The 22,647-nt window shown below is 39.9% G+C and overlaps 2 protein-coding genes across 7 annotated transcripts in view; one reads left to right on the top strand and one right to left on the bottom strand.

Annotated features, from left to right (window-relative positions):
* Window positions 1–21,098, top strand: part of ZFYVE9 (zinc finger FYVE-type containing 9) — a 47,988-nt gene extending 26,890 nt beyond the window's left edge. For all 4 annotated transcript variants that reach the window (XM_079981893.1, XM_079981892.1, XM_079981894.1 and 1 more), the window contains 13 exons: window positions 815–984; window positions 1,192–1,315; window positions 3,647–3,769; window positions 5,597–5,752; window positions 7,727–7,951; window positions 9,057–9,139; window positions 10,321–10,425; window positions 11,170–11,320; window positions 14,321–14,401; window positions 15,271–15,433; window positions 17,311–17,416; window positions 18,049–18,225; window positions 18,745–21,098. In XM_079981893.1, coding sequence (XP_079838019.1) covers window positions 815–984; window positions 1,192–1,315; window positions 3,647–3,769; window positions 5,597–5,752; window positions 7,727–7,951; window positions 9,057–9,139; window positions 10,321–10,425; window positions 11,170–11,320; window positions 14,321–14,401; window positions 15,271–15,433; window positions 17,311–17,416; window positions 18,049–18,225; window positions 18,745–18,906 — 1,826 coding nt within the window. In that variant the 3' untranslated portion in view covers window positions 18,907–21,098. The remainder of the gene's footprint in view (window positions 1–814; window positions 985–1,191; window positions 1,316–3,646; window positions 3,770–5,596; window positions 5,753–7,726; window positions 7,952–9,056; window positions 9,140–10,320; window positions 10,426–11,169; window positions 11,321–14,320; window positions 14,402–15,270; window positions 15,434–17,310; window positions 17,417–18,048; window positions 18,226–18,744) is intronic.
* The window catches only part of CC2D1B (coiled-coil and C2 domain containing 1B), a 37,963-nt gene continuing 36,344 nt past the window's right edge, over window positions 21,029–22,647 (bottom strand). For 2 of the 3 annotated variants that reach the window (XM_079981896.1, XM_079981897.1), the window contains exons 24-25: window positions 22,359–22,489; window positions 21,029–21,957 (exon numbers count right to left, since the gene is read on the bottom strand). In XM_079981896.1, the coding sequence (XP_079838022.1) occupies window positions 22,370–22,489 (120 nt within the window). In that variant the 3' untranslated portion in view covers window positions 21,029–21,957; window positions 22,359–22,369. The remainder of the gene's footprint in view (window positions 21,958–22,358; window positions 22,490–22,647) is intronic. The other variant, XR_013840283.1, reaches the window with a different exon arrangement.

The raw sequence follows: 22,647 nt of genomic DNA on the forward strand, positions 1-22,647 counted from the left end.
CCCAAGTGACTTGAAAAAAAGACATCTAAGTCAGTAGTTTATGTCAAGTTTCCCTTTGATACTTCTTCATATAATTCCAAAACAGTGGTGCAAATCTGACCACTCAACCATCTTTGTTGCACTGTCTACATTTTACAACCTTACCTGTTTTTACCTATGAAGAGATTGTTGGCATATAGGGTCTTTCAGATGACCAACACCTGTGATAGTTTGTGTAAAAGTAACAGTAGAATCCTAATTCAGTGGGATTTACTCAAAGGCAAGTGGGTATATGAAACACCCATGGCTGATGAGAAGCGTGGTCTGATAGTTACTCAGCACTCTAAAGCAGTTTATTTTCATCAAGTGAAAATGAAATGGCTATATCTGCCCGTGTAAATGTCAGTGTTTGAGAACTGCTCAAACTGGTTCTTTATTTGCATAGGAAAGCCTCCTTAACTCAATGTATCTGGTGGAGGTATTTATTCAGTTTAGAGATTAACTATAGGATCAAGATGCTTAGATCTAAATGATTGAATATTAATCTGGTTATCACTAAAGATAAAATTACTATTTACAATGTTCTTTTTTAAAAATATCTTCAACTGCTGATGAAAAAGATAAGCTGCCTTTAAAAACAACCACTATGGGAACTGTTGAACCAAAATCAGATTATTCTTCTTCTTTTGGTTGTGGCCTTAGAAATATTCCCTACTGCTGCTGCTTTTTAGTTTGTGTTTCACTGTATTTCTGTATCTCAATTAAAGCCAGCTAGCTTCACTTCTCTTTTCATGCATGCATTTCTTTTGATGAGTTGTTCCCATCTCTTCCTTAGTGGCTCAGCCCAGAGAACAAAGACGTGTTTGGTTTGCTGATGGCATCTTACCCAATGGGGAAGTTGCTGATGCAGCCAAATTGACAGTGGCTGGAACAACCTCCCCTGGAGCGCTAGCAGTGTCACATGATCCAAGCAAACCCATGAGCAACACTACTTCACCCGTAGAGGTGAGGAAAAGCTCTGATTTTTGTTGTAATATGTTGGACATGTCTCTTGGTCAGAGGGTACAGGCAGAAGTAGCTTCCCTAGCAATGTATTTTTACATGAGAGCCTATAGTACAGATTGTTTTTTGTATCTTGTATTTTACAAAATGAAGAGTAAAATATGTCTAGTTATGCATTTACATAGTGTTGTTGTTTACTGCTTCTTGTAGACTGAAAACACACTTGCATTTTCAAGAAGCATTACTCAGGTTGGAAGTCCAGTTGGCAGTGCGATGAATCTTATTCCAGAAGATGGGCTTCCTCCAATTCTTATTTCTACGGGGGTGAAAGGAGGTGAGAATTAAACTGTGGTGTGTCTGTTTTTGGGTTTAATGAGTAACATTCCATCCTAGAGCAGTCCATATTGAAACCAAAGTCTTCTGGATCAAGGTCAAATAGTCTTGACTGTCAGTGGGCTGAATATTAACAGGCAAGGTCAGGCTTAATAAAATATCTGTTATCTCTAACACAAATGGGGATTCTGTGTACATATAATCATTCAGGTGTACTGAATAGTGATGGGAGTTCAAAAGGTTGGCTTGGATGCATGTGAAATTGGAAGAAGGGATTGCATTTCTAGGAAAGTACCAATTTCTGGGGTAGTCCTTTTCTGAGCTGGGCTAGACGTTATCAGCACTACGGTGTGTGGTCACACATACAGCAAGTACCGTATTTTTCGCCCTATAGGACGCACTTTTCCCCCTCCAAAAATGAAGGGGAAATCTGGGTGCGTCCTATGGGGCGAATGCAGGCTTTCACTGAAGCTTGGAGAGCGAGAGGGGTCGGTGCGCACCAACCCCTCTTGCTCTCCAGGCTTCAGGAAGACATCCGCAGCCTAGGCAGCCCTGCGGGAGTTCCCAAAGGGCTGTCTAGGCTGCGGATAGCAGCCTGCCGCCCGGCGTGCGGGACGCCCAGAAGCAGAGCGCCCGCGCGCCGGACAGACATCCGCAGCGTGGGGAGCCTTGCAGGAGTTCCCTGCAGGGCTCCCCACGCTGCGGATAGCAGCCTGCCGCCCGGCGCGCGGGGCACCCTGAAGCAGAGCGCCCCTCGCACTGGGCAGACATCGGCCAGCCCCACAAGCTCGGGGGACAGCAGGGAGGCGCAGCGCCGCCATCCCGCTGTTCCTCGACCTTGTTCGGTTTCCCTGACCTGGTTTTGGGGGGGAAATAAAGGGAAATTTTTTTTCCTTTATTTCCCCCCCAAAAAACTAGGTGCGTCCTATGGGACGGAGCGTCCTATGGGACGAAAAATACGGTACCTAATATCCAGTCTGATCTGTTGGCATACTGCCAATTTTTCTTGTTTACATCTTCCATATCAATGTCATGAAGTGTCTGCAATTTGAAGCAGTGGAGAATAATATCTCTGTGTAGCTACTTGTTTGCAATAGATAAAACTAAATGATTGCCTGTGAAATAAGACTCTTCATAAAATACTACCACGAGTTGCAAGTACTATTTGTTTAGTTATTTAAACAACTACAACTGACCAGTTTATAAACTCACTAATTAAAAACCAATGACTATGGATATATTCCAAATTTATGGATAAATTCCAAGTTATTTTTTGCAGTAAATCTTATACCTGACAAACACTTCATTCTGTCAAAAGTCCTGATAGTCAAATAAAGTTTTTTAAAAAGGAAAACTAGAAGGGCTTCATGAATTTGTGTTTATGGGAATGCTTCAGAATATAGCCTTTAAATATGATTTCATTAATTGATATTGTTATATATAATGGCACTGTAAACATAAGCAAATAAAAGCCACTTCCCAATATTCCATCATACTCTAGCATGGAACAGAAGAAAGGCCAGGGCTATGCAGATAGAAGAAGGCTTGGTGATCGGTGGCTAGGGTCCGCAGTTATAGGGAGAAAAATTATATCTTACCCAGTGGTACCCCTGTGTGCATACCTTTAATATCTCCCATGGCAGTAAAGGATTCCCATTTGCTCCTCTCAGGAAAAATGAAGGACTTTGATTGAGGAGTGAGAACCTGCATTCTACCCCTTTTATTGAACTTTTATTGACAGGATCACACAGGAATGTATATCTACATGCAAAGCACATAGTTATACTGCACCCCGTGGCTTCCTTAGCATATATAAACTGGTCTTCCCCATGGAAACCCCACCAATCCTTTTGAGGGTCGGCCTGCATATATTTGCAATACATGACGGGAGATGCCAAAACTGGTTTATAATGGTTATGTTTAATGCCGTATACTGCGCTTGACATAGAGGTATGTTGTGTAGAAGCCCCAGGGTAGAAATCTATTTTTGTTGCACTATCAAATAAAGATTTACAAAGGTATTTATTATGGGTCTGTTAAACAAATGCTATTTCATTTTTTAAGAACAGGCAATAGTATTCAGTAATTGATTTCACAGTAATACTTTCACTGTTGTTGTTGGTATTACTAATAGCATGCATTTTTCAGATGTTACCTAAACCCAATGAAATGTTGGGGGGGGGGGGGGAATCTCATTTTTTAAAAATCCTCCACCCATCCATTTGAATAAGGTGACAGACCACACAGTACTTAAATATGAGAGGTATGCTATTGCCAAATTGCATAAGAAACTTGACAACCATCATTTGACAGCTACCTTTTTTGCTTTCAGATTATGCTGTAGAAGAAAAACCATCTCATATATCAGTGATGCAGCAGTTGGAAGATGGTGGCCCTGACCCCCTTGTGTTTGTTTTAAATGCAAATTTGCTGTCCATGGTTAAAATTGTGAACTGTAAGTCCAGTTTATTTGGATGATGATAAAACGATCTTGCAATGAATCAATTTCCTTTGCTTTATAAAACATTTCCCTGTGAAAAACTTCTTGCACTGCAGAAAATCACCTTCAAGTAACAGTGGTGAATTGTCTTTCTGGTCTGTGTCTTGGAAGTGATTGTGTGCCAAAATCCAGGATATTATTTTCTGAGGCCCAATATATGAATTCACATATTTAAAAGATGTGCTGGTCTTGATTTAATAGCAGCATATATTACAGTGGAACTTCAGTACGCTGAATGATGGGGTTTATCAAACCATACTTCCTATGAGCATAACAAGATGCAGTTCAGACTATCCAGGATTTAGGATTATCTATGGTGTAATTCGGGACGCGGGGTGGCGCTGTGGGTAAAACCTCAGTGCCTAGGACTTGCCGATCACATGGTCAGCGGTTCGAATCCCCGCAGCAGGGTGAGCTCCCGTCGTTCGGTCCCAGCTCCTGCCCACCTAGCAGTTCGAAAGCACCCCTAAGTGCAAGTAGATAAGTAGGTACCGCTTTATAGCGGGAAGGTAAACGGCGTTTCCGTGTGCTGCTCTGGTGCTGGTTCGCCAGAGCAGCTTCGTCACGCTGGCCACGTGACCCGGAAGTGTCTACGGACAGCGCTGGCTCCCGGCCTCTAGAGTGAGATGAGCGCACAACCCTAGAGTCTGTCAAGACTGGCCCGTACGGGCAGGGGTACCTTTACCTTTACCTTTATGGTGTAATTCAGCATAACTCTAAGAGGGGTACACCTACAGGGAACAAGGTCTACTCATGCAGTGGGACTTCCCTTGCTCTTCTCTCCCCATTTGTCCCCTAAACCTGTTCTGATGGTTCCTTGAAACGCTCCATAGCTGATTTTGGAAGTACAGGTGGGAGAGGTGGAGAGAAGTCCTATTGCGCAAGGTATCTCATTTCACGCATGCTAGCAGCTTAGATGAATGCCTAGTTTAACCTATGTGGTTAAACTAGGGGTGGCTAACCTTATTTGGTCTAAGGGCTTCATGTCAGTGGAGCATGTTGTCAAAATGAACTTTGGTGTCCCCTCGCTTTGTGCCTCTCCCCGACCAAGCCTGTGCACACACAGGCAGGCACACAGACGCACAATGGCAGACACAAGCCATAATCCTGCCAATTTGAGGGATTCCTCCCCATTGCAGTGCTGTGCTGAGAGGAGAGACTTAAAATGTAAAGACTAGCAAATGCAGAGGTTACCATATTGGGTCAGAAACACAACCTTATAGTAACTAAGACTTTTAACCTGCAGGGTGAATAACTTAGGCAGGATTTTAATTGAGGAAAGTGATATTGCAAGAAGGGTAAAACCCTGAATCACCCAGTACTGTTGTCTAAAATCTACACACAACCCATACACAAAAACCATACATGGTTTTTTTATATATAAATGAGATCCTGGGTCAGAGAGCTATGTTGTGTTTTGTTTGGCCTTGGCAAATAAGCAGCCTACAGTAATGTCTTCATTAATTTTGCATTTATCGTGGTACCTCGTGTTATGGACGGGATCCGTTCCGGAGGCCCGTCCGTAATGTGAAATGCCCGCAACTCGAAGCTCTGTGTCTGCACAGGCATGTGGCACAATTTGGCGCTTCTGCACATGTGCAAAACATGATTTAGCGCTTTGTGCAGGCGCGAGCGGCGAAACCTGGAAGTAACCTGTTCTGGTACTTCCGCGTTGCCACGGGACGTAACGCGAAAAGACACAACATGAAGCGTACGCAATACGAGGTATGACTGTACTCCATATGTTTATTTTTACAAACCCTCTTTGTGCTTTCCCTACAGATGTGAACAGGAAGTGCTGGTGCTTCACTACAAAAGGAATGCATGCTGTGGGCCAGTCAGAAATAGTAATTCTTCTCCAGTGCTTACCTGATGAGAAGTGTTTGCCAAAGGATATTTTCAACCACTTTGTGCAGCTTTATAGAGATGCTTTGGCAGGTGAGAGAACTGCCTATTTGAAAATTGTGATGACTGCTGACAGCTAAATTACTTGAATTATTAAGTCATCACAGTTGTGTAGCTGTGCCTTCTAGATTCTTTTATAAAATAGTCCATATTTGTACATTATTAAATAATATTTAAGTAACCAAAGGGCTCTCTGCCCTTTCTTCAGATGCTGATTGAACTTTGATCCAGCATACTACAGTTATTACTATGTGCAATTTCAGTACAGTGTTGCATAATTTATGACCTCTACATAATGTGTATTTGAATTCTATTTTTGGTATTCTTTGATATACTGTCCTTCAATGCTGTGAGGGAAGCAGGGTTTCGGGGCTTTGTTATTTTTAATCAAAAGCCAAAATTTAATACCAGTACTGCTGACTTTTATGATTCTTTTTGGGGAGGGGGCATTTTCTATTTCTGTAGTTCAGAAATGTAAGGCAATCAAATTAAATCATGAGTTACTGTGCTGGATACAAAAAGGATTCTTGTTTTGTGAGCAGATGATCTTCATGACTCATAGCACTCTAAATCAATTTCTGCAGTGGTCCATAATACACTCTTAGTATGTGGCTTGCTTATGTTCTGACATTGTAAGTAGTTGAGAGAGAGTTGTGGAGGGATGTAGTACAGTACACTAAATTAACACTGCTAGGGGGTTATCAGAAACAGCTTGCTGTAAAGTTATTTACTATAAGTGCAATGAATAAGACAACTGTGTCTTAACCATTCTGCTATATATTTTGGAAAGTTTTTGCTGGTTCCCGAGATCAGGGAGCAGGTTTTTCAAATCAAGATAGCAGACTGAACCTTTCAAAACGGTGCTGATTTTGGGGTTTCTTAAAATTTCCGAGTAACGCCAGGTAGAAGGCTGCTGGTTTCTTATAAGGCAAAACATGCCTGTAATAAATAGAGGGTACACTGTGTGTAATTATTTCTGAAAAGCTGAGGGGAGTGGGAAATTTGTAAAGGATTTCTTTTATAGAACAGTGGATAAATTTTCAGCAGGGCTTAGAGCTTTAAGAGTTGTATGTGCTTGGGCTGCATATCTAGTACCTGCAGGTCATAGCTGAGTAGAAATTTGTACCTGAGTGTCCTTAATCTTAGATCCAACATTTTCAACATTGCATATTATTAACTTTTAAGCATTCTCTTTTTCATTAACATCCTTTGTTGTTAAAATGCAACAGTATAAAGCATGGTATTGGTACTGGTTTAAAACCTGTGACATATAATTTCACTATTGAAACAAGGGTTTTCTCTGTATATAATAATAGTAATGTATATAATAGTAATAAATAATCTACCAGGTTAAGCCCAGAGACAAAGTATTCTCAGGAAGTTGGGAGTGAATTAAGTGTGCTGCTCATGGTATGTATATACTCATCACACCTTCACATCTGATAAAATTGCTTGGCAGGATTTGGTATCATTTCTAAGACCTGCAAATCCTGTTTGACAAGAGGTCAAACTTTTGGATAAAAGTATTTTGTACTAAACATGAGAAGTGCAACATTTATTTCAAAGCACTTTCTTAAAATTACCGTATATTCCATCTCTAGCCTAAGACTCAGCATATGGCTGCTTCAGAATGCTCCAATGTTTGTGGAGTTGCTTTTTTCGTATCCCTTTGGGATCAGGGTTGTTGGGTTTTTTTGTGGCAGGGCATCTACACTGTAGAGATTTCAGTTGCAAATACCTAGAAATTAAATAAATAAGTGTGTGCAGAACTTTTCTAATTAAACTGGAAAAATGAAGCATTATATACTATTGAATAAAATTCCTTTTGCTTTTATTTGGTATATCTGCTGCAAATGGGTAATTTAAGTTAGTATACCTTAACATTTCTTTAAAAAGGTTTTCTTTTGTGTAACAAGTAGTACAAGAGGAAGTAGGATCTCTGTGCAATTTTATCTTGCCTTTTTGATATATAGCCATTAATAATAACTATTTCTCTTGTTTCCATAGGCAGTGTTGTGGGTAATTTAGGACATTCATTTTTCAGTCAGAGTTTTCTCGGCAGTAAGGAGCATGGTGGCTTCTTGTATGTTACACCTGTGTATCAGTCGCTGCAGGACTTGGTGCTCCCCACTCCACCATATTTATTTGGAATTCTTATCCAGAAATGGGAGACTCCTTGGGCCAAAGTATTTCCCATCCGACTGATGTTGAGACTTGGAGCTGAATACAGGTGTAAGTCCTATTACTCTTCAGTGTCCCATTAGATCCCAGCCTTGGTTTCAGAGTGTAATATATACATATTTTACCATTTTGTTGCTGATAATCACATTGCCTTGGATTCAAACTTTTTGCTTTGTGAGCAAAGGGAGTCTTCTGTTCATGGAGCAAAAGGTTAGGGTCCAAACTACCGTTGTAAGGACATTACTAAATGTGATTCTGTTGGCCAAATTAACCTACATTAAAGTAGTTGCTTGTGCACTTAATGCACAGTAGGTTATGTTATATTGGAACAGTGTCTGAAGTGGGTTTAAAATGGCTTTCTGTGCGATGGAGGGCTCTGTGGCTCCCTACCAGACATGGGGGCTTGGAGTAACTGGTGCAGTCATGGTTTTCAGAGTTGTATTCAGTGGTTCTTTTGTGTGTGCACCACTTTCATAAGTAACTGAAACCTAGGCAAACTTGAAAATTAAAAATGGTTACAAAAACCTAGTACTGAATATAAGCTGTTAAGATCTCCACAACAATCATTTGTTTAAGTCAGTTGGGGTTAGTGTTAGATCACACACAGTGACTTCTTGTGCTCCCATTTTGGCTCTGTAGTGTACAAATAAAAACATGGAAAGTGTTGCTAGAAAGGCAGAGCATCTTTCATCGGCACATGTCTGTGCTCCAAGTAGAAATCTGAAGGCCCATCCTATTATTCTATTCTTACAATTGTCCTTGATCAGACAGGCACCAACATAGGTGGAATGATTCCTTCCTTGTATGTGACTATATGTGGACCACTGGCAAAGAACCACAATGAGGGAGAACTCTGGGTTGGATCAAGACTTGACGCTTTGCAAAAAAGGGCTCATTCTATTTGCAGAGGGAATCAGAATCCAGTGGGGGTTCTCCACTTGTGGAGGGACCGTGGTTTTTGTTGTGCAAATGGAACTTCTTCCTGTGCAAGTCGAACTTCTCTGAGCATGTCTGGATACAAGCTATGGTGTTATTTTGATCTTCCTACTGTTGATATTTTTCTAAATTTGATTTTTTAGCTACCAAATGCAAGGTTTTGGAGTGAACCTCTCCATAGATATGTTTGAATTTGAGATCTTTTTTCTTACTTTCTTAGTGTACCCGTGCCCACTTTTCAGTGTCAGATTTCGTAAGCCATTGTTTGGAGAGACTGGACACACAATTATGAATCTTCTTGCAGTAAGTGATGGTTACAAGATTATTTTGTAAATAGAAAAATGTATGTGTTCTGTTCACTCACCTAATTTATATGCACTGTTATTCTGAAAATATAATAATGTGTAGATTTCTTAAATCTAGATAGGATGGAGTAGAATTTATTTATTTATTTATTTATTTAACAAATTTATATACAGTTTTCAAGCAAAAAATTATTCTCAAAGTGTTTTACAAACTACATACAAAAACGTAAACAAAAAATATAATTTAAAACTGGCTAAAACATCCATATGATTTCAAAAGATAATTTAAAAGACATCACAAAAACAAGTATTTCTGAGCATAACAAAAATACCATAGAACACCACAATACCAATTTTACAGCTCAGATTATAATTAGTCCCTAAAGACTATTAACCCTAAAAGGATGTCTTTAAAGGAGGTGGGGATGAGGTTTGCTCTCAATATCGTGCAGAATCTAATACACAGTTTTATGCAACAAATATCTATTTTAAATCAAGAGAACACTAAAGGTCCTTTTTTTTTTAACATCTCTGAACTGGACCATCATATAGCTGTAGGCACACTACTGTTAAAAAAAAACCACCTAAGCATTTCATCTGTACATTTATACCAAGGAACCCCCGTTTAGTGTCCTGTAATTATTATTTTTTGTATGCTAGAGAAAGAGCACAGCTGCGTTCTAGGACAGAAAGAATACCTTGGAGTGGTGCTGATGCCCCATAGCATTTAAGGAGCTTAAACAGGCACCTGTTCTAAATGTGAAGTGTGTTATTGGACACCAGGAAGGTATATAGCAGAGGTGGATGAGTGGGTGGGAATGGGAGATTATCAGGTGCTCCTTTCCTCTTCTTGTTCACCCAAAGGCAATTTCTATTTTCTCACAGCTAAACGTCCCCAGCTTACTCTGATACACATTGCATCTCATGAAACTCATTGGTACAATATCAGTTCTTTCTACTTAGTGTTGTTTTCAGAGCCCCTACTGATGGGTTAGGTTGCTCCTGAAACAAAATGTATTTTGCAATATTTTAAACAAAATAATGAGTAAAGAATACTGCTTATTGCGAATGGATTTAGTATTTTTATTGTAATTTTTCAAAGTTGACCCATAGTTCTTGCATTGCTGAAACTCAAACACCAGCAGCAATTGTGATTTTCATTGTTCTGTGCACTGATAGGACTTCAGAAATTACCAGTATACATTGCCAGTTGTCCAAGGCTTAGTGGTTGATATGGAAGTGAGAAAAACCAGCATCAAAATTCCCAGCAACAGATACAATGAGGTATGTAGTGTGAATAAATATGTAACACACATGTCCAAGAAGCATCACAGTGATTCTTCTATTGATGAAATATTGAACGAACTAGGAGTTACTTGAGGGGTGAATACAACTGGATCTGTGAGATCGGGTTTCAAATTCTTGCTCAGCAAGGAACTGAGGGAGCAGCTTTGGTTAAGCCATGATATCTCTTTACCTTGTCTCCCATCTGAAAAATTATGAATAATGACGTACCTTAATATCTCATGTTGATATGGCAGATCAGGTGTAAACTGTCTTGCATGTTCTCCTCCAAAATATTGTATGCCATAAATCATATATTTCTTTTGGAGGACTAAAATTTTAATTCAGTGATTGTTAAATGTTTTTTTAACAAAGAGCCAAGAAACAGCATTGCAAATAGTTTAATTTGGCCCTATTCCTGGGATGGGCACTCCACAGCCATTGGCCTGATTTTATGTGATCGTTGGCAAGCATCACCTCAGACCCTTGGCAAGACTGAAGTGCCCCCCATGGAAAAGAGAGAGAGAGAGACTACCTTTGGCTCTGGCCTTGGCCACTGCTGAGTTTAGCCCCGTCCCCTCCCAGTTATCCCTGAAAGGAGTTCTTTGACAGAAAAAAAAGTTTGCCTCCATCTGCCCTGTACAGATGTCATTTTTCTTCAGGTTTGCACCTGTGGAGACAGTTCTCACATTTCTTGGGTGGTGGTCTCATATTATGTAGTAATGGCAAATGTTTTGGTTGCAGATGATGAAAGCCATGAACAAGTCCAATGAGCATGTTCTAGCAGGTGGGGCATGCTTCAATGACAGGGCAGACTCTCATCTCGTATGTGTGCAGAATGATGATGGGAACTATCAGACACAGGCCATCAGTATTCATAATCAGCCACGGAAGGGTGAGAGTTGCTGACAATGTATTCACCCCCCCCCATAAACAGTCTGCTGTTTGCATTGTTTTCTTGTTCATTGTTTTTTGCTTGTAAGCCCTTTTAATTTTATAAGTGCATGATGAGCAAAGAGCCCTAGTGCCTGAAGGCAGTTATGGCCTGAATGAGAGCCACTAAACTGAGACTGAATCTTGATAAGATAAAGGCACTGTTGGTGATGGTTCACAGGTGAGAATTGGGTATATGGCCTATTCTGAACAAAGCTGCAACCCTTCCCGAAGCAACAGATTCATAAGCTGAGGGTGCTTCTAGGAGCTCACGAGGCTTCAATGGCAAGAGGTGCCTCAGCCCAGCTTATGCTGGTTCATCACCAGGGCAGCCTAGCTGTATGGCCTGGTAACCTCACGCTTAGACTACTGCAGTGTGCTCTATATGGGCCTGCCCTTGGAGATGCAGTTGGTGAAGAATGTGGCTGCAAAAGTCTTGACAGGTTCATATGTAAGTGATCTTTGACACTGGCTGCCTGGGCCCAATTTAGGTGCTGGATTTGGTGTACAAAGCCATATACAGCTTGGGACCTAAGTACTTAAAGGAACAACTATCCCATTATATGCTGACGTTATTCTTTACGATATGTGAGGGATGTCCTGCTTGCAGTTGCATGAACAACTGCAGTTGGTTGTATGCTAACAGTGAGCAGGGCCTTAATGGGACACTGGGTGGGGAATTCCTTCCCATAGGAGATATAGTTGTTGCTCTCATAAACAGTTTTTCCTCTCATTAATAGTTCATTCAGGCCTATGGAGATGTCTGATTTAAAGAAGTTGCTTCTCTGCTGCTGGATTACTATTTTGCAGTCTCCATGGTTTTAATGTCATAGCTGTAATTTTGAACCCTAATAAAATGTGTTATACTGCCCTGAGAAATTATGGGTTATAATTAATTTTAATATTAGTATTACTATTAACTGGAGCACTTTGTGCAAACACATTGAATACTATGCAGCTTTTCACTGCTTGTTTCCATTTGCCTCTCCATTTTAAAAGTCCATTTTTCATTTTTCTTACGCTACACACCATGGTGGGATTCATCAGCTATACTGTGATTTGAGATCCTGGCTTCTTTGTACTATCACAGCTTCTGAACTCAGGAGATAAAGGGAAACGCGAATACTTTCAGTCTCTTCTCCACGTGTGTGGAGGAGGAATGGTATACATAGCTGGGATAGCTCAGTCAGTAGAGCATGAGACTCTTAATCTTGGGGTTGTGGGTTCGAGCTGCACTTTGGGCAAAAGATGCCTGCATTGCAGGGGTTGGACTAGATGACCCTCATGGTCCCTTCCAACTCTACAATTCTGTGATTTGGTGACAGTGTGAAGCTTTTTTGTGGCTTGATCTTCTCCTGCTAAACAATGCTTTAGTGTTGCATCTGAAACAGGCCAATTAATTTGCTTTCTGAACCTTTCTCAGCCAGTAATGATTAGCATTTATTGAGCTGAACTTTACATTCTAGGTATATATGAATGCAGCACTCACAAATGAATTGTCTTTTCATCACTATAGGAGATCCCCTTTGCAGAGATACATACTCCTAGTTCACAATTGTGATGTTTACTTGATCTGGTGCTAAAGTCAAGTAATGATCATCCTGTCACCACTTACGTTAACAGATGGGTGGTAGATTCTGTACCAGCTTCCAAACAGCCTTTGAAGGCAGCTCCATGTAAACATCCTTGCAATAATCCAATTTATGAAGCTTGAAAGCTTTTGTTCCAGCTGCTTAAACCAGATGCAGCCGATACTGAGCATGGGAGTCCACTGTGGCTTGCTCCTGAAGTCCTAAGAATACCCACAGATCTCCTTTTTGAAGGAAAGCAAATAACCATTTAAGCTTTTTGACTGGCCAGTTGTATGAAATACGTTTTCTGGAGGGAATTCTATATAAGACTGTGAGTAATCTTGAACACTGCAACGGGGTGAGCTCTCGTTGTTCGGTCCCAGCTTCTGCCCACCTAGCAGTTCGAAAGCCCGTCAAAGTGCAAGTAGATAAATAGGTACCTCTCTGGTGGGAAGGTAAACAGTGTTTCCGTGCGCTGCTCTGGTTCACCAGAAGCGGCTTAGTCATGCTGGCCACATGACCCGGAAGCTGTCTTGGCCTATAGAGCGAGATGAGCATGCAACCCCAGAGGAGTCCACGACTGGACCTAACGGTCAGGGGTACCTTTACCTTTAATCTTGAACTGGCTGAAAGATGCTGGAAGTAAAATCGCCTTTCACCCACAGCTAGTTGGATTCTGGGCATTGCACTGATTCTGCCTCTGGCTGGTTTTAAAAAAAAAAGTTCTATGAATTGCTCACATTATAAAATATCAGAGTGGTGCACAGAGAACTTGTATTCTATTTCCTTGCCATTATCTAATGCTTAAATTTTAGTAAGTAAAGAGGTTTTCATGAAGACAGCACACACCTCTTCATTCTTCAAGGAAAGTCCCCTTGCAGAACCTGTTTGGAACTACTCATTACTCAGGGCTGTGCTGAAGTAGTAATTTTCCCAGGACATCAAATTTTAAAGCTGTAGGATTACTTTTAGTGATCAGGTGGAAAATGTGGGTTTCTTTTTAATACTTCGACTTGCTAAAGTGTTTTACTTGGCTTAGAAAACGCTATTGAAAGGAGCTTTCCTCCATCAGTGAATATTGGTAGTTGCATACATTTGTTTTACATGGGCTTTGTTTGGATTATTGGCTGCTTTGTTGCTGATCTAATTCTGAAACCTGCCTCTTATATACAGTGTCTTAATTTTAGAATTACTAACACATTACCTTGTTTTACCTACATTTTAATATAATTATATTTTTCATGTTTTTATCTTACATTGTTTTTAACTCCACATGTAATACTTAATATATTTTATTGTGTTTTATGTGTTTTCTTTTTATCTTCTCTACTGGTCATTGACTTAAACAAACAAACAATATGAATCTTATTCACGTCTCCCATTTGTTGCAGTGACTGGAGCTAGCTTCTTTGTGTTCAGTGGAGCTCTAAAGTCTTCTTCAGGCTATCTGGCAAAGTCCAGCATTGTAGAAGGTAAGTTTTGAGTCACCTTTCACCATGTACACTAGTTTCTTCTTGGTTAAATGTAACAGTGCTTCGGTGGTAGTTAGAACTTACCCTTGTTTACAAAACATTTTGCTATTTTTAAACTAAGTATTGGGTTCTTAGAATCTTAGACCAAGAGACAAGCTTAAATAAACAAAAAAGAGGATGTACTGACTCCTGTGCTTATAGTACCAGACGGTGGTGGAAAACTGAATGTGGATAATGTGATTTTATTTTTTTTAAGGAGTGAAAATGTCTGTGAGGATTTTAACACTAGAACAGGAATATAGATTATAGATACGTAGTAGTTATGAAAAAGGCTCTTTTAAAGTTAATTTGTACTCCTGCTGTCAATACCAATTATATTGTGTATATATAATTTCTGTAAACTGCTTTTTTTAATGAAATGGCAATATAGAAGTAATTTAAAACAAATAAATAATGAAATAAACACCTGATGTTTCAGCTTAGGCTAATTTTGTATAATGTGCTGCACAATGTAGCACACAGAGTACATCCTGGAATGTTTTCTTTTGGAGGGTATGTGTGTTGGAGATTGGGATTGTGCTGTCCTATCCAGGCTTTGATTCCATTTTTATACCAAGGCCTAATCCATATAATTTTATGCCTTGATTTTTGTAGTGTATGGATTGTGCGGGCTGCACTGTCTACATATAAACCCCTAGGCAAATCTGAAATCCAGGGCTCAGGATTCCACCCACCTCCTATTAGCAAGTGTATGTTCAAAAGTTTGGTTTAGGACTTGGATGTTTGCAGCATGAATCCACCGTACATTTGTTCTCTGGTTAAGAATACAGCTGTGGGCTGTTGTCCTGATTATGTCTTGTCCTACCTAGATGGAGTCATGGTCCAGATAACGGCTGAAAATATGGACTCCCTAAGGCAGGCTCTGAGGGAGATGAAAGACTTCACTATTGCCTGTGGTAAAGTGGATGCTGAAGAGCCTCAAGAGCATGTGCACATTCAGTGGGTGGATGATGACAAAAACTTCAACAAGGGGTAAATATAGGAGTATTTTCTTGATATTAAATAAGCTTGTTTGGTTTTATATGCTTTCTTGGTAAGGAAAAGATGGCACATTCATCTACCTGTTTGCATGGAGTGCATGTTCATATTCCAGGAGGTGATATTCTTAAGGGGTATGAACTAGCACCTTCAAATTAATTAGCAGAGGGTGTTAGCTGATCTGACTCCCCAGAGGTGTTTTTTATTTTAAAAAAGCCTGCTGCTAAGGCCAGTTGTCTCACGAATTAATTTATCATATGTATATCTTGCTCTACAACATCACCTGAACACTTATTGAAGGTTAATGCTGTAGGAACCAAGCTACCCCTTACAACTTGCATGAGAGATTAAAGTATGTACTACATGAGTATCTTTGGTGTTTGAAATTTGTGTATGCACCATCTTTTGAGATGAATGCACAGGCATTGTGTCGACATACTGAGGGAAATCGCAGCAGCTGGTGCTTTCTGTCAGCATGTGTGTGAGTGTTCAAGGAGGAGACATATCCTTTGTTGTCTTAAAATAATTGCTGTAAAGAAATAGATAAGGTATGTTGAACCACCGACGTAAGATATGTGCACAGGATGTTAACAGCTCTAACTGCATTTTATGCTTCCACATGTGGTGGCAATTACTTTTCAGTTGCAGGGGTTAACACACTGTTGTGTTAACTGTGTTACAGTTATTATGCTTCCCTAGAATGTCTTCATGCTTTTCTGTGTAATGCAGTAGTAGAATGTGCTACATCCCCCCGCTGCAGGGACATTACTTCAAAGAGGCATTTATTCAGGATGCTGCCGTTGTAGTAGTATTCCAGATGACTTCCTGAGGTGTTCTGTGGTTTCACACAGACAATTATTTTTGTAGGTTGATGGGAGCAGCTTCCTGTTTACCTTTACAGTGGCATTAGCCTTAATCTTGCTTCAGTAGCTTGATGATTACCAAAACGAAAAAGGGAAGAGCTTTGCTACAGTGTGAAAAAGACTTCTGCATTAAAACAAACACTAAATGTTTACACTAAATAGTGGGGAACCTATATAGCCCTCCAGACCCCTTGTATCATCCTCCCACCCCATCCTCTCTGCTCCATGTATTCTTTGAGTGTTTTTGTCTGGCTTGAATGTGTCCTTGAATTGTTATGTCTTTCGTTTGCCTGCATTGAGAGATGTTGAGGGGAAAGGGTGTAGAAACCTTTTACATTTGTGCAGTTAAGTTACATTCCAGTTGCTCCTAAAGGTAAGACTCATCTCCTGCCCCAGCCACCACTGACACGCCTCTCACGAGAAAATGCAGTTGTCTGGTTGGAAAAAGTTCTGTGCCCTCGCAGCCATACATTGTCCAAAGTGTTGAAATGTTAGGGTATTTGTATGGGGACAAAGACAGCTTTGAACTATGTTTTTCTTTTTAAAAGGTTTCATAAGTGTTCAGATGGTTATCTATTTACTGTATAGAGATGGGACCTTAGAAGTAATTTAGTCCAACTCCCTGATTAATACAAAAGGGCAATGGCAGGATCCCTGCCAGTACACCATTAAGCTCTGCTTCAGTACCATACACATGCTTTGCAACTGTACCGGTCATATTTCTGGCTTTGGCTTTTCTGTGGTACAACTGGAAACACCGTTAACATGTGCAAAATTGATTTGACCAGTAATGGTGGTAACAAAAAAGGTGTAATACAGAAGGCTCTCTCATACTACTTTGTGTGTCTGCACACAGTCCGTTTAACTGCTTGTGGTGTTATATTGCAATTTCCCCAATGTATAAGAAATTGTCTTGATTGAAGGGACTTATTTTTCTGCATAGTCTTCTGATCTGGGTCTGTATTCTTAAATTCTGCTAACAAAAGTTTCTTACTTCCTCCTTTCTAGTGTTGTAAGTCCCATTGATGGAAAATCAATGGAGTCTATCACAAGCGTGAAAATATTCCATGGCTCAGAGTATAAAGCAAATGGGAAGGTCATTAGGTGGACAGAGGTGAGGAAGGAAAACTGTTTTTGTATGTTAATGCAGAAGTATTGCTTGATTTGGGGTGGGGGGAAAGCCATGTTAGCCCTCACCAAATACTCTGGTTGAATGCAAATGTGTTCTTTTAGATAGCCCAGACTGAGACTCATTGTGTGGGGTCTACTATACAGGTCCTTGAACATAGCCTTGGGACTTAGCTCTGAAGGATATAGTACACTAATGTATAGAAGGCATCCTAGAAAAGACTCTTGATACATTTATTGGCAGTCTATCTACCCTAATTATTCTGGCTATTTCTTTCATACTGATGGGATGAGCAGAAACCTGAGGCTGAGTTTTTATTTGTTAAAATGTGACAAACTTCTAGATCTGATTATCAAGGAGATCTTAAATACTCTGCAGAGATAAAAATTCCCAATGATGTAAGGACATCTGCCCACCACCATGTCCTACTGGAAAATGCCCAAACGTTTCATCATTGGTTTGGTGCCCTTCCAGGTTTAACTACTTTCCCTCAATGGCCAAAATCCCTGCCATTAATTAGAGTAGAAAGCTTGCCCTCGTCACAGTGATCATGAGTTACAAGAATAGTATGTTATAGTACAGAAATTTAGAGACTGGAAAAATTATGTTTTCTTCAGGTTTTCTTTCTGGAAAATGATGACCAACACAATGGCCTAAGTGACCCTGCTGACCACAGCAGGCTGACTGAGAATGTGGCCAAGGCTTTCTGCCTGGCCTTGTGCCCTCACCTGAAGCTTTTGAAGGAAGACGGGATGACCAAGCTGGGTTTACGTGTTACGCTTGATGCTGATCAAGTAAGTGAACACATCTTGTGGGAAAAATTCTCTCCACATCTTTGGCGTTGGAAATTAAATAAGCTGGGACCTATTTTGGGGGTGGGGGAGATATGCTTTCTAACAGAATTGCTGCGACCCTAATGTGAAAACATGCAGATTGAGGTTACTGTACTATTCATTTCTTGAATATGATTCTTCTTATTCAGTTCTTATTCACAAGCTCTTCCTGGACCTCACTTCCCTTTTTTGAACTGGAAAGGACCTCCTTTTGCACTTGTTTTTATGTCTGTTGTATTTCAGAAAGCTGAAAAAAGCCTCTTTTAAACTTCTGAGGGTGTGATTATTTGAAAAGCTCCAAGTTGGAGCCTATTCATGTAATCTTGAAGGCTTGCTTCAAGATCACAGGGTGGGTCTGCTTACCTGCATTCTTCCATGGATAAAATTTTATTAGCCGAGAACCTCTTCCGTCATGCTAGGGGATTGCTTTAGTCTCTAGTTTCAAAACAAAATAATATTTTCTCTTTACTTACTTTTTAGGTTGGCTACCAGGCTGGGAGCAATGGGCAGCCACTGCCTGCTCAGTACATGAATGACCTGGACAGTGCCTTAGTTCCAGTGATTCATGGAGGGGCATGCCAGCTGAGTGAGGGCCCAGTCATAATGGAGCTTATTTTTTATATTCTGGAAAACATCTCATAAGGACTTCATTTTCTGTTCAGACCTGTTCCAGCAGCAGCTGTATCTGAATCATTTGCACTTTAAAACTGGAAAAATTAAGCTTTTGTTAACACTATTATGAGGGGGTGGGTGCGTGATTGAGAACAGTTGTTCCATAATTCTGAATCGTCTATGCATTTGTCAACAAACAGGATCAGGGCAGCTTCTATACTACAAAATGGTTATGCTATCTTTGCAGCTAATACACTTCTGTTACAGATTAGAAACAAACAATGGTCATGTTTTAAGACAATTGCAGTCATGTATTCAATGCTCAAACAGGTGCAGAGATCACTGGGGAGTAAGTAAATAAAAGGAAAGGAAATGTAAACATTTCTGATGTTTGTAGATGAACTTATTATGAAGACCTCCATTCTGACCTCACTATACTGCCGCTTATGGTTAATTTCTCTAGACATTGAAATTATCGTTTACATTATCTTGACCAGATTATTGGTTGAAGTACCTCCAAGACATGTCGGAATATTCTAAGAGATGTACAGAGAAAGAAAGCAGCATGACTGAGGGTACCTTCTACGTCTGTCCCAAGCAAAGCAGAATCTCTCTAGAAGCTGTATGTAAATTACGCTTGCAGTTTTGTGTGTATAAATAGGATAGTTTAACTTTATTTTTCTTTATTTGTGATAAAACTGTTCCCTAAGCCTGATGACATAGCAAAAATCTGCCCTCGTAAGTTTTGAGAGAGCCTGTCACAGGCGTGAGAATTGTTAGGCTTAAAAAAAAAAAAGTTACCATGGAAAATTGTTCTTTTTGTAGTTTGGCCCTGGGTTGTTTTTTTAGGTAACTTTTTATTTTCCCATTTGGTGTACATTTATCCCCACCATTAAGCCTGCACTTATCTAACACTTTATAGAAGCAGCACTCTGTAAAGCTAGCCTGTGAAAACTGTAATAGTTTGGCTGCTGTTGCATGTTTTGCTTTCACTTCAGGCTGAGAAGTTTGCACTCTGTCTCACCTAAGACGGCACTTATGAGAAGAACGGCTTGAGCCCTTTCACTGCAGCGTACAAAGCTGGCAATGAGAGTAAGCAAAAGAACATGAGCACGTTCCTATTAAATCCAATTTTTAGCCCTGTGGAAAGAGCTGTGCCCACGATAAGAGAGAAAGCAAACCTAAGCTTTAACAAGACACAGGCTGCTGTTATTCAAGGCTGGCCACCCCCCTCCATGGGTAAGGAGGACAGTCTGGCCTTTTAAAGAGCAATCTAAAATTGGAGCAGCATGGGCAAAATGGTGAGCATTCAAGGGTAAGGAGGGGACAGCAGTTGCTCCAAGCCTGTCAAGAAATTATTTTTTAAAAGCAAACATATAGCAGTGAGAGCTGTAATAGTTAACTTTCCTCTGTGGGTAGGAAATCATAGTTGAGCAAGGTGCTACTGCTTGCCTAAGATTAGTAACAAAAAAAGCCCTCCTAGTACAACCTATGTAAACTGCAACTAGAACATAAGGAAGTAAAGGCATTAGAACTAGACCCCAAATTAAATGGCTGGAGAAGTTAACCCCACCTGAATACAAACACTTCTACTGAATTTATTAATGGTGGGCCATATGCTATGAAGACAGTTAAATTCTTAGCCCATGCTGAACCTGAAAAGAACTCAGGTGCTCAATATTCTGCCCTGGGAGACAGGGTGGGCATAAAGAGGCTCCTTTGCAGAAGAAGGGCCTTACATTTCCTGCTCTTTCTTTTCCTTGCATATAAAAAGTTGCTTTTAAATTTTACTTCCTTCTGTGACAACGTTCAATTTTACAGATGGAAGCTCAACTCTATTTAGATTTTACATGGCTGCAGTAGATTCCTACTTCAAGAAATGGCATTCCAATTTCACCACAGAAGTAGCTTTTTCAATGACTTTGTTTTGCTATTAAACTTACTGATAGAGGGAAAGTACTGACTTTTCCTTCCTCCTTTCCCCCCTGCAGAAAATCATTTGTTTGGGTTATGTTTGTGCAAAATGCTATTGACTGACTGGTTTGCTTCAACCATAGCCTTTAAAATGACCTTAAAATTTACCATATTGTTAAGAAATGAGTACTTGTTTAAAGAGAAAAATGTACTTTTAAAATTCAGTTACACTGCAAAAGACTGCATATTATATTTTTATTTTCAACATGTAGTTTTGTATATTAAATTTATTAAAATTAAAAACTGAATATTGTATTGTCTCTATCCACTTAAGATAAACAAACTCTGCCTGATTGGCAGACTTAGTTCTATATTCAGGTACACACCTAGTTTTAACATTCTAGAAAACAGGCAACTCTTTCTTTTGTCAAATTACTGTTTCAACTTACACCCAAATGCTGTGCTTCTCAAAATCCTTAAGCAGTAAAAAGTTTAATTCTTCCTCTCCACTGAAAAAGAACACAAGAACATGGGCAGATTGAGGAAAACAGCTTAATAATAAATCAGCTACTAGCCATCTCAATATGGTATGGGCCTTTCCAAAAGGCTCGTGATAATGTTGCTTTAGAGCAAGGTTATGGGTAAACTTACAGAGAAAGGGGGGGGGGGGAATGCAGTGATGGCTTTAAAAAAAAATCATTCCAGGCAATGTCAAATGCATATTCATGCTGCTGTTAACAGTAATATGCTTAACCTAATGCTGTGTGCAAGAATAGAATTTATTCCAGGGCTAGGAAACACAATCTTATTTGCAAGTTTACATAATAAACTTCCATTGCTGCAGCCCATCTTAGTATATTGTCAGCCATTAAAACCAAACCTTTTTGCCCTCGCCTGCAAACATGCCCTTTGCATAAGACAGCAGCCCAATGGGTAACAGTCACGTAGTACTAACATTGCTACTTTCAGCAAGGTTTAAGGTAGGTCTATCTTTGTGGATCAGCACCTTCTTTCCCAGTAGTAGACTTACAAAGCTTACCAACTCATACTATATGATAGTTATGAAAATAAAGATGTTATGTTCAGTAGTGCATTCGTTGAACATCTTTGGTGCTTGCAGAAGCTCTATGTATAAAGTCCATTCTGCAGCTTTTAGCATTTCTGTATCTGTGGGTGACAAGAAAATAAATATGAATGTGGCTTTAGAGGAATAATGGAAGGATTATTCAAAGATGATCAAACATCCATGACAGAAGTACAGAATCTTCCTAATGTGCTCTCAAGCATTAACTGAAGGCAAGTCCATTAAAACCACTCAAGTATAAAGTTTTAGAAATTTATAAGGGACCGCAACCCTTCTTTAATGATTCCTTCCTGTGGCTACATTGTCCTTTTGTTGGACCGTGACTCATTTTAATTTTAAAGATGAATCGTTTGCTATCTTGCATATTTTTAAAAAGAAAACTGCTTCATGCATGTATCTATAGAATACATTCACTTGTGGTAATCAAAGCAAAATCTTGAGATTGCTCATGCCAATTGCCATCCTAAAAGACAGATGCACATACCTTAGGTGGAACTAATGTTCAAGGACTAGCCAGTTTTCTGTAATTGTTTGAAGATCCTGCCCACTTAGTGGCTCCCTGAGTCTCACTTTTACTTCTAGTTTCCCTCCAGTAGGCTTCCTGCCATCCAAAACCTAGACACAGAAGTAACATGAGAAGTTTAATCACAAGAGACATAACCTAGAGAACTGCAATTGGCTTTGAACATTCAGTAGGGTTTTGGACTTCACTTGTGGCAGCTGTATGTATGGCCGGTGGGATCCAAAACAAAAAGTTCAGTGTGGATTGCTCA

This window comes from Podarcis cretensis (assembly GCF_951804945.1).
Source record: "Podarcis cretensis genome assembly, chromosome: 6".
Lineage (NCBI taxonomy): Eukaryota > Metazoa > Chordata > Lepidosauria > Squamata > Lacertidae > Podarcis > Podarcis cretensis.